The sequence below is a fragment of the Herpailurus yagouaroundi genome, unplaced genomic scaffold (genome assembly GCF_014898765.1).
Source record: "Herpailurus yagouaroundi ecotype Mexico unplaced genomic scaffold, PumYag 212, whole genome shotgun sequence".
Lineage (NCBI taxonomy): Eukaryota > Metazoa > Chordata > Mammalia > Carnivora > Felidae > Herpailurus > Herpailurus yagouaroundi.
Genome location: NW_024412443.1, coordinates 2,487,034 through 2,504,099, shown reverse-complemented (window position 1 = coordinate 2,504,099; position 17,066 = coordinate 2,487,034). Strand labels below are relative to the sequence as shown.

Genomic DNA, 17,066 nt, shown 5'->3' with positions numbered 1-17,066 from the left:
TAGCATAATATACTTTAGCTCTATCTACATCATTGCAAATGGGAAGATTTCATTCTTTTTGATGGTTGAGTAATATTCCATTGTGTATACATACTACATCTTCTTTATTCATTCATCACTGGATGGACATTTGGGCTCTTTCCATAATTTGGTTATTGTTGGTAGCACTACTATAAACATTGGGGTGCACATTCCCCTTTGAATCAGCATCTTTGTATCCTTTGGATAAATACCGAATAGTGCAATTTCTGAATTGTAGAGTAGTTCTATTTTTAATTTTTGAGGAACCTCCACACTGTTTCCCAGAGTGGCTGCACCAGTTTGCATTCCCACCAACAGTGCAAAAGTGTTCCCCTTTCTCTGCATCCTCGCCAACATCTGTTGCTTCCTGTGTTGTAATTTTAGTCATTCTGACAGATGTGAGGTGGTATCTCATTGTGGTTTTCATTTGTATTTCCCTGATGATGAGTCATATTGAGCATATTTTCATGTGTCTGCTAGCCATCTGGATGTATTCTTTGGAAAAAAGTCTATTTATATCTTCTGCTAAATGGGCCAATTCTTTAAAGGCAGAAAAACAAATCCATAGTATTAACCTAAGAAGTATATGCATTGTATAACCAAACATTACATCATCAACATCCTCAAATACAAGATTTCTTACACATCAACGTGTAAAAGTACACATTTTTATGAACTGCAAATTTATATTTTGACATCTTAACTCTCAGAATCTAACAATGAGACTGTGTTTGGATGTAAGATCTTTAAAGAAGTAACTACTATAAGATAAACTTAGTAGTGTGGGCCCTAAGCCAATATGACTAGTGTCCTCATAACAAGAGGCAATTAGAACACAGGCACATACAGAGAGAAAAAAAAAAAAAAAAACATGTGAAGACACTGGGATAAAATGGCCACGTACAAGCCAATGAGAATGGCCTCAGAGGAAAACAACCATGTTAACACCTTGACCTCAGACTTCCCGCCAGAACTGCGAGAAAACAAAATTCTGTTGTTTAAACCGCCTTCTTTGTGGTAGTTTGTTATTGTAACCTTAGCAGCTATTATACATATGCATACCAAAACAATGAACAAAGATAATTAACTTACAAATAATAAAAATTACAAGCCCACATCTGTGAGTTACTGTTCTAAGGGTTTTACATAAGCAAATACTGAACCAGCACAATATGTTCTGATACTTATTATTCTGGCAGAATTATACTCAACAGGAAGCATTAGTCTACTTTTTCCCAGTAACCAGGTTTTGCTGGGGTCTACACACACCTAGACCCCATCATAAAGAAGGTGTGGTCATAGCCTGAAGAGACATTTATTGTTCAGAAAGTAAAAAGAAAATCATTTCCCTCATGCACAGATATGCTTCTTGGGAGGTCTCATTACACTTTTTTCAAGTTTCCATAAGGTAGAACAGCAGCACAGTTGTCCTTTGGGAACACTTCCTAAGAGGCTCTCTGCTACTCCCATGCTTACTGTAAGAAACACATAGCAATTAATACAACTATGAAACAAGTTAATTTAAAAGTAAAAATGATAGACTTCATTGCAACTGAAATATTAGCTAATCATGATACGACTTTCTGTTCTCAAACTACTCTTTTCATAGTTATTTTTTAATGATTCCTCAAATAAAGTTTCTGAATTCTCCTTCCTGATTGAAATTTAAACATCCCTGCTTTAGAAATTAGATAAAAACAGCGAGGGAGGCGTGCCATAAGAGACACAAATACAGAGAACAAACTGAGAGGTACTGAGGGGTTGTTGGGTGGGGGGATGATCTAGAAGGGTGATGGGCATTAAGGAGGGCACTTGTGATGAGCACTGGGTGTCTTATGTAAGTGATGAATCACTAAATTCTACTCCTGAAATCATTTAAAAAATCATTTAAATCATTTAAAAAATAATAAAAATAAATAAAACGCCCTGCTTTTAACCCTTAGAATTTTATTTTAAAATGCTACAGAGGGGCACCTGGGTGGCTCAGTTGGTTTGGAGTCCAAGTTTAGCTCAGGTCATGATCTTACGGTTTGTGAGTTCAAGCCCCACATCGGGCTCTGTGCTGACAGCTCAGAGCCTGGAGCCTAGTTCAGATTCGGTCTCTCTCTCTCTCTGCCCCTCTCCCGCTTGTCTCTCTCTCTCAAAGATAAATAAACATTAAAAAATGCTACAGAAATGTTGGCAAGATGACAAAATAGGAAGCCCCACACCTCATTTTTCCACAAAAAAATCAATTTAACAATGGCATACGGACCAAAATACCATTATGAGAAGTCCAGAATCCAGAGAAGAAGATGCAGTAATTGAGATGAGTACAAGAGTAAGACAGCAACAGGGAGAAATACCATCGTTTTGTTGCCTGGGGCAGCTAAGAAAGAAAGAAGAGGTGGGTGTCTTGCTGTGGCCAACACAGCTCTGTAAGATGGAGATAAAGAGCAGAACCTGAGGCTTCTCCCCTAGGGGTAAGAGAGCAGAGTGGAGCCTGCTCCAAATTCCCCACCCGTCAGTGGGGACCAAGGACCTGCTTTCTGTGTCATCTCACTGGGGATGCTGTAGGGACTGATATAGTTTGATAGGGGCAGATAAGAACAAAAGAAAGAGAGTAGGTAGCTTGAGGCAATGGAACAGCTCTGTGAGATTGAGAGAATGTACAAAACAAACAAACAAACAAACACTGAATCTTCTCTATCAGGAGGGAAGGAAAAGAATAGATTCTGCCTCCAGTGTCTCAGACCAAGGTATAACAGTCAGACACCAGAGCCAACAAGACCTAATGGACTTCTGGAGAAAACAAACAGCAGGAAATCATTTTAATTAGAAGTCTACATGCACAAATCCAGAGAAGTCACAAGCATAGAAAACATGTGAGAGGCTCCCAAAATTTCTCACGAGGCAGACTGGTGGAGCCAGGCCATAAAGGCTGGGAGAGGTAGCTGTTTTTCCAAATGCAAAGCTACAACAAACAGGAATTCAGGGAAACAAGACACAAAGGAACAAAATAAACCTCCAGTAACTGACCTTAAAGAAATGGGGTTCCATGAATGTCCTGACAATGAGTCAAAGCTTTGTCTTAAAGAACCTCAGTGGGTTAGGAAAAAAAAAAAAAAAAAAAAAAAAAACTGAAGAAAAAGGAAGCAACGTCACCAATGTGGTGACACAGCTCATTCATGACTTCAGAGCCTTCATAAGAAGACCCCCAACTAGCAAGTATCCAGAGACAAGACACCACTGACAAAATCTCATAACCTAGGAGTGAGGCAAGCACACCCCTCTGCACTAGAAACAGAGGAGAACCACTTAAAAGGGTGAGGGGAGTGGCTATGCTCTAACCACATGGCCTGTCTCCCAGGATGACACAGCACAGAACTGAGAAGACCCCTGGACTTGTAGTTTTTCCAATGGAAAAAAGAGACCCAAGATGGACATACAACTTCCTCAGCAGTGTGGGACACTTCCTGGGAGGGCAACTCAGATCTTGCCTCAACAGGATCCACAGGGGAATCCAAAAAGCTTGACCATCAGGCATCAGATAGAGCTGGAGAAGAGGCACGGAGCTTCTATCAGTAAGAGCCCAGATCTTGGTGGGCCAAATCTCAGCTTGCAGAGGCATAAAGCAGAGATCGTAGCCAGGGATCCTGCCCATCTGCAGAGCCAGTCTGGTGACACTATCTGGTTCAGGACTTTGACTGGCAGTTATGTCTCACTTGGATTTCTAGCCAACAAGCCAAGCCAGCTGTGGAGCCCATACACGGCCCCACCCAGGCAAGGAAGCAAATTCACAGCCCTGCACAGTTGCTGAGCCTAGCCTCCAGTCCTGTACCTCCAAAAGCATGACCACAAACACCCAGCACCAAAGAGTATTTCCCACAGCCTCCTTGGGCAGGGCACCATACAGACCAACAGAACAGAAGACAGAGCCCAGAAATGAACAGGTTTTCCTGTTAAAAGGAAAACCAGGGGCGCCTGGGTGGCGCAGTCGGTTAAGCGTCCAACTTCAGCCAGGTCACGATCTCGCGGTCCGTGAGTTCGAGCCCCGCGTCGGGCTCTGGGCTGATGGCTCAGAGCCTGGCGCCTGTTTCCAGTTCTGTGTCTCCCTCTCTCTCTGCCTCTGCCCCGTTCATGCTTTGTCTCTCTCTGTCCCAAAAATAAAATAAATGTTAAAAAAAAAAAAAAAAAAAAAAAAGGAAAACCAAACAGCCAAAATGATGTGACTTAGGCCAAGTCACCACACTGGGGCTTAATCCCTAACCTAATTGCAGTTCCAACTTTCCCCCCAGAAATGTAGTCTTAACTGGTCAGTAAGGAATTTTCTGGTCAGCACTAATATATTATTCTGTCATATATACCCTCTTCACGTCTCCAAAGAAAGATGGGGTAATACACCTAATGAGACTCTTGTCCCCCAAAGAAGGTTCACTAATCTAAAATAATCTTTTTTTTATGTTTATAACTTCCTTGCCTTGCCTTTATTTTTTTTTTAATTTTTTTTTCAACGTTTATTTATTTTTGGGACAGAGAGACAGAGCATGAACGGGGGAGGAGCAGAGAGAGAGGGAGACACAGAATCGGAAACAGGCTCCAGGCTCTGAGCCATCAGCCCAGAGCCTGATGCGGGGCTCGAACTCAGGGACCGCGAGATCGTGACCTGGCTGAAGTCGGACGCTTAACCAACTGCGCCACCCAGGCGCCCCCCTTGCCTTGCCTTTAAAAACCTTTCCCTTGTGGGACACTTGGGTGGCTCAGTCAGTTAAGTGTCCAGCTCTTGATCTCAGTTCAGGTCTTGATCTCGGGGTTTTGGGTTAAAGCCCCACTTTGGGCTTAATGCTGGGAATAGAGCCTACTTAAAAAAAAAAAAAAAAGAACTCTTTCCTTTTCTATAGCCCTTTGGAGGCCCCCTCTACTTGCTAGCTGGGATGCTGTCCAATTCATGAATCATTTAATAAAGCCAAGTAGACCTTCAAGTTTACTCAGTTGAGTTTTTTTTAAGTTCATTTATTTATTTTGAGAGAGAGAGAGAGTGGAAGGAATAGAGAAAGGGAGAGAGAGAATCCCAAACAGGCTCAATGCTGTTAGTGAGGAGCCTGACGGGGGGGGGGGGGGGTTGGGGCTTGATCCGACCAACTGTAAGACTATGACTCAAGCCAAAATCAAAAGTCAGAGGCTCAACACACTGAGCCACCCAGGCTCCCCTCAGTTGAATTTTGTCAACAAATTCCACACATGTATGATCAGCTGATTCTTGACATGGTTGCCAAGATTCCACAATGGTGAAAAGATTAGTTTCTTCAACAAGGTGTGCTGAGAAAACGAGATATCCACATGCAAAATAATGAAATTGGATATTTTTCTTAAACTGCACATAAATACCAATGCAAAAAGGATTAAAATTGATTAAAAATTTAAATATAAGGCCTGAAATTTTGAAAGTCCTAGGGAAAAACTTCGCAATTTAGGCAGTGATTTATTGGCTATGACACTGAAAGCACAAGTAACAAAAATTAAATAAACAGGGCACTAAATCAAACTAAAAAATCTTCTGTACAACAAAGAAATGATAAACTGAATAGGTAACCTATGGAGTTGGAGAAAATATTTATAAATAATATGCATATGATTAGGGATTAGCATCCAAAATATATAAAAAATAGCTACAACTCAATAACTTAATTTAAAAATAAATGAACTGAAATGTGGGCAAAGAACTTAAGTAGACATTTCTCCAAAGAAAACATTTTTTTTTCCTTTTCAATTTTTTACTTAAATCCTAGTTAGTTAACATACAGTGCAGAGTTGGTTTCAGGAGTAGAATTCAGTGATTCATCACCTACATACAACACCTAGTGTTCATCACAACGAGTGCCCTCCTTAATACTCGTCACCTAGCTGGTCCATCCCCCCACCTCCCTTCATCAACCGTATTTTGTTCTCTGTCTTTAATAGTCTCATATGGTTTGTTTCCTTCTCTATATATATATTTTTTCACCTTCCCATACGTTCACCAGTTTTTTTAGTTAAATTACAGAGATGAGTGAAATCATATGGTATTTGTCTTTCTCTGACTGACTTATTTCACTTAACATAATACATTCTAGCTCCATCCAAATCATTGCAAATGGCAAGCTTACATTGTTTTTGATGGCTAGGTAATATTCCAATGTGGATATACACATCTTCCTTATTCATTCATTAGTCAGTGGACATCCAAAAAAATCTTCTAAATGGTCAACAGGTATGTGAGAAAATACTCAACATTACTAATCATCAGAGAAATTAAAATCAAAACTACAATGAGATATCACCTCACTCCTGTTAGGCTGGCAACTGTTGAAAACAAAAACAAAAACAAAAAAGGTAAGTGATGTAGAGAAGTTGAAACATTTTTTTTCCTTACTACCTTTCTAAACATTTTTTTAAGTTTTTATTTAAATTACAGCTGATTAACATACAGCATAATATTAGTTTCAGGTGTACAATATGAAAATGAAACTTTTTTTAAAAGTTTATTAATTTAAGAAACAGTGCAAGTAGGTGAAGGGCAGAGAGAGAAAGAGAGAGAGAGGATCCCAAGCAGGCTCCTCACTGTCAGTGCAAAGCCCGATGCTGGGCTTGAACCCACAAACCATGAAATCATGATCAGAACTGAAGTGGGACGTTTAACTGACTGAGCCACCCAGGCACCCCTGAAATTAAACTTTTATAAAATTATTGTTTCAAATATAAAATAGTGTCAGTATGGAAAACCAAATGACAGTTTCTTTAAACAATTAAAAATTGAATTACCATATGATCTAGATCATTGGATCTATTACCATCCAATTCCCTTATGGGCATAAACACAAAAGTAGTAAAAGCAGGTCTTGAACAAATATTTGTACACCCATGTTCATAACATTATTATTCACAATAACCAAGATATAAAAACAATCTAAATGTCCATCAATATATGAATGGATTTTTTAAATGTGATATATACATAAAATGGAATATTATTTGGATTTTAAAAAGAAGAAATTTTGCCATATATGATAACATGAATGAACTGAGAAGACATCATACTAAATGAAATAAGCCAGTCATAGAAGGACATTTATATGAGCTATTTAACATGCTAAGTCATACTCTTGATTTCAAGGTCGTGAGCTCAAGCCCCACGTTAGCCATAGAGCTTACATTTTAAAAAAAAAGATCACTCATAGAAACAGAGAGTAAATGGTGTTGTCAGGGGCCGGGGAAGGGAGAATAGTGAATTCCTGTACAGTTGGTGTAATGTTTTAGTTATGCAAGATAAGTAAGTTCTAGAGATCTGCTGTACATTAATATACAGTATTGTACTGGGCACTAAAAATTTTTAGAGGATAGTTCTCATGTTAAATTTCTTACTACAATAAAATAAACAAATAAACAAACAAAAATAAAATAGGGCAAAATATTCTATCCTCTGATGATTTTAAAAATCTAAATAAAATAATGCATGTGTACAATATGAAACCTACAACACAGCAGAAATGTATTTGTACTTCAATAATTCTGGAAGCAAGCTTACATACTTCTAAAATGTGAAAATACTGCCTTCAAGGGATATTAATATTTTAAGGATACAGAGAATTTCTGATACTACAAAAGCTTAATATTAACACTAAGAAAGTTCTTATTTAAAGGTAATTGCAAATCCAGCAGACTGTTGAAAAAAATAAAGAATTTACTTTTTTGTTAAAAGGTTTCTGACTTTATTATCAAGATGATTTTTTCAATTAACAGCTTCCTTTTGTTCTCTTCACACCAAACAGTCTGTTTGCAAATCCTATTTGTCTCATTTCCTCTTGCCAAAACTGTCATAACTGACATTCTGATAGGAACCCAGATTTTATAAAAATCTAGGTTGTCTGTACCCTACAACCAACCACCTGAATATGATCCAGAGAATAATAGAAAGATGCTGTAGAGAGCCACTTGGGTGGCTCAGTCAGCTATGCTTCTGACTCTTGATCTCAGCTCAGGTCATGATCTCATAGTTTGTGAGTTTGAGCCACACATTGAACTCTGCAATGACTCTGTGGAGCCTGCTTGGGTCTCTCTCTCCCTCTCTCTCTCTCTCTCTCTCCCTCCCTTCCCCTCACCCACTTGCACTCTCTCTCTCTCAAAATAAATAAATAAATTTAAAAATAAATAAAAACTTTTTCAATGAAATAAGGTGAATATAGAAGGATATTGGTGAATAATTCTTAAATGTGGGCTAAGATCCAACTACAAAAATTTGTGACAATCCTCTCCCCAAGCTGGGCTTGCATCAGCTCATGGCCAGCCTCCCAAAGTGTGGAAAGTCTTTGTAATAAGTAAGGTGTTCAAAAGCAAAGCCAGTAACCTTCCCTGAAGCTCTCTGAAGGGTGATGATGACAGCAACATGGAAGAATGGAATGAAAACATAGTTTTATAGTATAGAAGAAAAGAATATTTCAAGAAAAACACTACTAAAATACAGTATGTCATAAGATGCCATAATGTTCCCATATGGCAAGAAAATATAAATATTTATCTAAAGAGCTATTTAATTTTCTACAGAAGTGATGAGTTTATGTTTAATATATATCTATTGGCATGTAATTTTATAACAAAAAGTTCCACTATGATAGACATCAGTCTTTCCCTCTGCACACCTTTGATAAGGAGACCAGGAAAACAATCTTATATGGCCAGAGGCTTTATTTCAATCCTGTTCTAGGACAATTTTATTGTTTCATGGTCTTTCCTTCAGCTTACTGGGACATATTCTGCAGGGTGAAGATATTCTGAAGATAATAAATTAGAAGGAGTAGAAATCCCTCTGGAATATTCCTTTGTACAAACTCAACCATTGAACTAATTACCTATATGACATAGTGAAGTCTCAGAGGATCCAAGAGAATAAATCACTGGAGGCTCCCTCCAGTGCCAGCAAGTTCTCCCTTGTGGTTGAATTGAGATTGATCCTATGCCTCTCTCTTTTGAATGCCAGACTTTCTGAAGAGAATCTGTCTCTTTCCAACCCAGGTGTCATCATCCAAGCCAGCTCCTTCCCTTTCTACACCTTTTCCTTCTTCAACCTCATGGTAAAATGAGTAAAATGGGTGGGAGAGACCAGGTTATGTTTGAGCATTTCCATTAGCACCCATTTCTCTTCAGGTTGTGATTAGAAAGGAGGTTATCTCACTCACCCAATAAGAGTGGGCTATTCTTGGTAATAATAAGGAACACATAGTACTCCAAATAATAGTATTAGGAAGATAGTACACTCATACCTAATTATGGTCCCCTTATCGCCATTACCACAGTAATTTGCAGAGCCAGGAATATGTTAAGACTCAAAAAAGCTTATATTTCAAGAAGTCCATGACAAAGGAAAAGACAAGAGGAAAGACAGAGAAAAATAACTATCCACATATTGAGCCTTTAGTAAGTATCAAACATTGCACAAGACATTATACAGAAAACATTAAGAGCACAGGATATAAAACTTCTGTCACTTCATATCTTACATGATGGCAGAGACAAATGTCTTTGGAAAAAATAAAATTTGAACCAAATCTAGAATATTGAGTAGAATCTGAGAAAGTAAATAGACAGACATTACTATGACAGGTGAAAGACACATCATTTACCAGAGAATTTAGGCACCTGTGACTACAAGCAAGTTTTAAATAAGTAAACAAGATCAGCCTAACATAAGCATTTATGTGGAGCTATAGTTGAAAATGAAATGAAACTGGCATTATGGAAGCAGGCATTTCATTCTGAGTAATTGCAGAATCTAGCTATCCCTTTATACATTTATTAAATACCTGCTACAGAACAAAACTAGCCTAGGCCCTGAGGAAGTAAGTAAGGAAGTAGATCAGGCTTCTAAAATGTTCAGAGGGCAGAAGGAGAGGCCAGCGAGTTCCTGCAATGGCAGAAGAATAGGAGCTTGAATATGGACACAAAGAAGAGGAGATCATGGGATATTTCATTCAGGAAATGATGCTTGATCCAGGCTGTAAAGGGTAAATAGAATTTCAGCAGGTTAACGTAGGAGAAAAAGAAACTAGCATGTGCAAAAGAACAGAAGATGGAGCATGTGCTTTTCAAACATGATAGAGTGTGAGGTTGGTGAGAGAGAATGGATATGATAACATCTGGCCAGAAAAGAGATAGTACTGGGTGCCACACACTGGTATTTGAAGGGTTTCTGAGGATTGAAGCAATGGAGAGGGGGAAAAAATCAGTATTGCATTTTCTATTACTCCAGGATAATATTACTCAAGGAATATTACTTGGAGAATAGCATGAAGGATGGATTAGGCTGAATATAACAATCTCAGTTATAAATAAGAAGTCTCACATTATGGCCACAAGGGGATTCCATGGATCATTTTAAGTCATTCTTGAATTTCATGACAAATTCTTCTTTTTGTGACATTCTCAAAAATTTCTGAACCAACAAAATTACTTCCAATGGTGTTGTATGGAGAAACAGTTTTTTTAAGTTCCTTTTATCTATCCAAATTTAACCACTATCTAACTTTCCCATAGTTGATATAGTTTTCCTCCTGAAAAAAATTCAGTGTATATTTCCTTCTCTTTCAAGTGAGAACCCACTTAAGGAAGAATCGTATCCTATGTAACAGTATCTGTTCTGATAATAGGAAACCCTTCAAATATATTTTTCTATAGCACATTTGTAGACTCCAATTCAACCTCCTTCTCAAATACCCCAGGGCATCAATGATCCAATTTTAAAATGCTGCCTTAGTAAACAACCACAAAATAGATGTGGTTTGGCAGCACAGAAGGCATGTGCCTTTAGATTTTTATAATCTGGATCATATATCCATGAGGCCAACTCAATAGGTGTCCTCATAATTTCTCCATTGTTTACTTCATTGTAAGCATATCATTAAGGGCCCTCGGAATTTTTTCATGTGTGACATTTTCCAATCAAGTTCCCCCTATCCTATAATGGTGACATTGAATTTTTAAGCAGAATCCTATTTAAGTGCTATATTTATTCAGAGTCCTATTCTTGCCTATTGAGATAAGTTGGATTAGGTATCCCTGCCAGTTTTGCATCACTATAGATTTGCATTCTTTCTGTGTGTGAGGCAGAGGAGTGAATGTGTCAGGCATCTGGGCCCCAAGTGTAAACTCTGGCTTTATCCTGTAGCACCTCCAGTTTTTCCTGCAGGTTTCATAATCTCCCCGTGCCTCAGTTTCTTTTACATTTATTACTTATGTTCACCATTTATTTAGCACCAATTTATTGTGTGAAAATAGTGTGTAAATTAAGTGTGATAGTCCTCAGTCTGGAGATGAGGAAATGAAAGCTAAATTGTAGACAGCTCTATGGTTGTTAAAATATGGCAAGCAGGACTTGAACCATGACAACGAGCTTCTGCTCTTCCCATACAGTTTCTTGTGTACTGTTGTGTATTTGCTTTTTGTTTGGTTATTATCATTTAGTAAAATAATAATTTTGAGAATGGATAAATCATTTATTTCAGTATACCTTCTATTTCCATACATACTTTTAGGGCATTTGATCTTATGCAAACCCGGAAATGTGAACATTATTATTTTTTTTTTTTTTGCATTTTCATGCAAGAAGGCTGAAGCTCAAAGTGCTAATGTTCCTCTTGCAAAGTCCTCCGTTCATTCAGTTACTCATTCTGCCCGAATAGTGGCTGGCAGAATGTGGATTCAGAAAGATTTACTACAGTTAAAAACACTGTGCTCATCACCCAAACAACATCCAAAACCCCATTTCCTGAATCATGTTATTTTTTTTTCATATTTTATTAAATTAACCCACATTTGGGGTGCATGGGTGGCTCAGTTGACTAAGTGTCCAACTTTGGCTCAGGTCGTGATCTCACCATTTGTGACTTTGAGCCCTGCCTTGGCCTCGCTGCTGTCAGCCCAGAGCCTGCTTCAGATCCTCCATCCCCCTCTCTCTCCCTGCCCCTCCCCCCTTCTCTCTCTCTTTCTCTCTCTCTCTCACACACACACACACACAAATAAATATTTTTTTAAAAAAAAATTAACGTACATTTGCTATTACTGATCACACTTTCTTAAAATGCTTACCAAAAAAAGTGTTTTTTAAATTAACAGAATGATTTTTTTCAGGTATTTCCAGGGTTTATCATCACAATTAATATTCAATCCCAGGATTGTGCTCTCTTCCTCAGAAACCTGGCATTACATTTGCCCCTCTGATCTGGTGGTACTTTTTCTAATCTTCAAGAAATGTCGACAATTGAGAACATTTGCAAGTTAATTCGATATATTGTGCTATAATATCTATGAATTTAAAGAATTAAACATACGCCAAAATGTAAGGTATTCATTCTTAGCTGCTTGACAATATGGTGCTGAAATAGTCCCTACTGGAACTCATTTTTTTTCCAAATTAGACTGATTGTATGTGACAATGATTCCATAATACCCTTGTCTATTTTCATTTCAAGAATAAATAGAAATAATACTATAACTTTTAGAATTTTCTAAAACCTTAACTCATATTTCATTTTCCAGTCTTCATTAAAGTTTTTGTTCACCTTCATGGTATCTGTTTCATTAAGCCCAGTTTATGTGTACTCCTCTTTTGTGGAATGAAATGTCCTTCAAATTTTGAAGCTTATGAAAATAGTTGCTGTGTAGCCAAACTGAGAATTCTATAGTAAAAGGCAAAAAACCAAAACAAACAAACAAAAACAAAACAAAGCTGAGAAGAAAAGGTTAAAAGAAAGAATAAGGAGGGGAGAAGGGAGAAAGACACAATAATAAAGATGAAAATGTAGTATTTAGAAAAAGTTAATTTGCTGGTTGCATTTGCATCAGGCTAATTTTCTCATGGAAAACTAAAGTACCACTATGATAGTAGTATGATTGTCAAATAGATATATTGACCATGATTGTAAAAAGTTATCTGCTCTGTTTATGGAGAATTGCTTTTTGTTCAGGCAATCTTTGATACTTCTAAGCAAGGAAGATAAAAGCTACTTTAAGACATTGTCTTGATCAAGATCCAAAATAAAAAAAAATCTTATTCTCCACAGAAGTGTGAGAAGCAAAGAAATTCTCAATAGTTATAATTAATAAGTTCACTTTTTAAAAATAGGGGCTCCTGGGTGGCTCTGTGGGTTAAGCATCCGACTTTGGCTCAAGTCATGATCTCTCTGCTCGTGGGTTCAAGCCCCGCATTGGGTTCTGTGCTGGCAGCTCAGCTTGGAGCCTGCTTTGGATTCTGTCTCCTCTCTCTGATCCTCCCCTGTTCTCTCTCTCTCTCTCTCTCTCTCTCTGTCTCTCTCTCTCTCTCTCTCAAAAATAAATAAACACTAAAAAAAATATTTTTAAGAAAAATAACTAAAAGTAGATGGGGCATTTAAAAATCAGATAGTGTGGAAGTACAAACATATTTGTGAGAGGAATGTATTGGAGTAATGTGGCACTTGGACTTTTTAAACTGCAGTACACTGTAACTTCCTGTGTGGCCTATTTGGGGAATAGCTACAAATTGCTGAAGGGTAAAACAATCATGATAGCATGGGCATGATAAAGGAATTGAGGGGAAAAGCTAACCTCAAAACTGAGTATTGGTGAGCTGAGTTTGGAAAATGCTAAGTTTAAGATATTGGTGGAACATTCCAGAAAAAAATCTCCTATAAGAGGTAGGGATTTGAGAGGGAAATGAAATTATGCATTTTGAAAATTCATAGTCTACAGAAAAGAGATGACACCATTTAGAAAGAATCTGGGGGAACACAGAGGAAAAATTTAAAGATGACATAAAAAAAAAAAAGAAGGAAAAGATGAAACAAGGGAGAAAAAGATGACAGAATAAGAGGAAAATAAAACTAGTGAAAACTAGGAAGACAAGAGCTAGATGAAAAACAAAGGGAGCCAAGTTACACAAAACAAACTACCTGTTGATGGCCTCTTTCCCAAAGAAAGAGTCTACACTGTTACATAGCTGTAATAGCCCTCCAACTTCTATCCTGTCTATCCAAGCATCCAAGTATCCTTAACTTAACTGGACTGAAAGGAAACATTATGTAGTAATTCCTTTAAAAATTTTCTGAGAGAAATGTGCCACTTTCAAAGGATTGAAATACCCATTCTTGATGACATGATAGCACTGTGTTTTATGAAGGAGCTAGGAGAGAGAAACAAGGATGCAGGAAAGGAGAGACAGACAGACAGACCTACACCCACAGAATGAGAGAGAGACTAAGAGAGGACAAGGGAAAAGAGAGGAGAGAGAAGAGAAAGGAAGAGAGAAGGAAGGAGAGTAAGTATAGACATAATTGTAGACTAAATATAGATAACAGTACCTAACACTTATATAGACCTTATCATGTGATAAATAAGTTTGATGATGATGATGATGATGATGATGATGATGTTAGAGATGATAGATAGATATTGGGTTGATAGATAATGGTAGATATATACATAGATGATGAATGGATATACATTATAGAGAGGTTATAAATAGATGATAAATAGATGATAGATTAGATAGATAGATGATAGATAGATAGATAGATATAGATAGATGATAGATAGTTAACAGATGATTAGATAGATATTAGATAGATGATAGATAGATAGATAGATAGATGATAGATATAGACAGAACTTAGTTATATAAAAATTATTTTAAGATATTTAAATAACCATATAAGTTAAGTTAAGGACTATTTTTATTCTCACTTTTTAAATAAGGAAACTAAAATGTGGAGAGGTTAAGTGACTTGACCAAGTCCACAAGTGATTGAGACTCAACTTCAGCACTCACTGCACTTAACCACTACACCATACAACAACAGAGTTGAGGAGAAAGAAAGTTAACCTAAGTGGGCTGAAAAAATAAATCATATAGTGCTTCTGTTAATTTTTTTTTAATACTTCAAAAGGATTTAAAGGATTCAAAAGATTGCATTCCACTTCTATGACTTGAGAGAAGTATGTCATAAAGACTTGGGTTGACTGAGCTCAATGAAGAGCTTCTCACCATATCCAGGATATTCCAAATCTAATCCTACTTTAGTAGCAGCTGTGAAGGCAGTATTTAAATAGAATCAGCCCAATCTTTTGAGAAGTTCTCATAACAATTATGAAGATTATCCCACCAACATAGTTGAAGGTTTCAAGATGTTTATTGAAACATAAAAGTCATGCTTAATCTCTAAACTGTGCCTCTCTCCTTCTATCCATACATAAGGTGGGTTCCATGGAAGGAGAAAATGTGAGTTTCCCTAGAACTATTGTGTTGTTGGGCTTCTCAGATTATCCATGGCTAGAAATGCCCCTCTTTAGAGTGGTCCTGGTCTCTTACATCCTCACCCTGATAGGGAACAGCTCCATCATCTTTCTTTCCACGGTGGAGCCCAAAGTCCAGATCCCCATGTATTTCTTCCTGGGCAATCTCTCTGTACTGGACGTTTGTATCACCTGCGCCATTGTGCCCCAGCTGCTGGCGAACCTCTGGGGACCAGAGAAGACAATTCCTTCTTGGGGCTGCATCACCCAGGCCTACATCTTCCACTGGACAGGATGCACTGAATGTGCTCTGCTGGCAGTAATGGCTTTTGATCGCTATGTGGCTATCTGTCAGCCCCTCTGGTGCACTCTTATCATGAGGCCCTGGGTGTGTGTGCAACTGGCAACTGCTGCCTGGTCCAGTGGCCTGGCAAATTCAATACTCCAAACTATGCTTACTCTCCAGCTCCACCACTGCAGTCACCACACACTTGACCACTTCTTCTGTGAAGTACCTGTTCTGATCAAGCTGGCCTATGGTGATACCACTGCTAATGAGCTGTCTCTGGCCATTGGAGCCATCCCTTTTGCACTGATGTCTCCTCTGCTTGTGCTAATCTCCTACACATTAATTGTCAAGGCTGTGTTGAAGTTACCTTCAGCTGACAAAAGGTACAAGGCACTCATCACATGCAGCTCCCACTTGGTGGTTGTCATCATGTACGTTGGACCAGCCATCTGCATGTACATCCAACCCCCTGAAAATAGCACCCAGGCCAATTTCATGTCCTTCTTCTACTGTGTTATCACCCCACTGCTCAACCCACTCATCTACAGTCGGAGAAACAAGGATGTGAAGAGAGTGTGGAAAAGGATTCCACAACCTCAGAGTGAGGTAAAATCCTAAGAAGGATAGACATCATAAAAAAGCCAGATAGTCTCTGCCTGTCTCCTGGGCCAACCCCATGCACAACTCAGTAAATACTGGCAGGTCTCTTCCCAAATGAGTGTCCATGAGCTCCAAGGAAAGAGTTCCCATCTGTCAACATCAACCAGCCTGATGTCTGGAGGAACTCTTCCAATTAGAAAGTGCTCTGTTCTGAAATCTCAAGTACAGCAATGCTACTCCTTTTTAACACTTCCTAAATGTCTTGTTCTCAGTGGAAAGAATGAGTCTGCATATCTGTAGGAGGGTAAGTAACACCATCTTTTCAAATAGCTTTCTTTCTCTTAATGCTTACTTGTTTTGAGAGAGAATATGTGTAAGTGAGCGAGGAAGAGGTAGAGAGAGGGAGAGAGAGAGAGAATCCCAAGCAGGCTCCATGCTGTCAGCACAAAGTCCGACTCAGGGCTCTACCTCACAAACCATGAGAGCGTGAACTGAGCTGAAATCAAGAGTCAGATGCTTAACCAGCTCAGCCACCCAGGCGCCTCTCAAATCACTTTCTATAACAGCTCCCCTTTACCAGATAGCATACAAGAAAATTTGGTGGAAAACTTTCGTACAGATCCCAACAAGAGTTTTAAATACTACTTCATTGGATTCATTACATCTCATTCACAAACCTATGTTTATTTACTTGAGAGAGAGAGAGAGAGAGAGAGAGAGTGTGTGTGTGTGTGTGTGTGTGTATGCCTGAGCAGATCAGGGGCAGAGAGAGAGAGAGAGAGAGAGAGAATCCCAAGCACATTCTGAGCTGTTAGCACAGAGCCCAATATAGGGCTAGAACTCACAATTTGTGAGTTCATGACCTGAGCCGAAATAAAGA

At 38.3% G+C, this 17,066-nt stretch overlaps 1 protein-coding gene and 1 long non-coding RNA gene across 2 annotated transcripts; one reads left to right on the top strand and one right to left on the bottom strand.

The window, feature by feature from the left end:
* Positions 1–443: 443 nt before the first annotated feature.
* LOC121016627 (uncharacterized) lies at positions 444–3,276 on the bottom strand. Its single transcript, XR_005784386.1, has 3 exons — positions 3,040–3,276; positions 2,284–2,389; positions 444–1,496 (listed from the first exon to the last, which is right to left on the bottom strand). It is a non-coding gene; the product is annotated as an uncharacterized LOC121016627 (long non-coding RNA).
* Positions 3,277–15,268: 11,992 nt separating this feature from the next.
* On the top strand, positions 15,269–16,204 carry LOC121016668 (olfactory receptor 2G3-like). The gene has a single exon (XM_040454388.1). The coding sequence runs from the start codon at positions 15,269–15,271 to the stop codon at positions 16,202–16,204; it is 936 nt and encodes a 311-aa protein (XP_040310322.1).
* Positions 16,205–17,066: the final 862 nt, after the last annotated feature.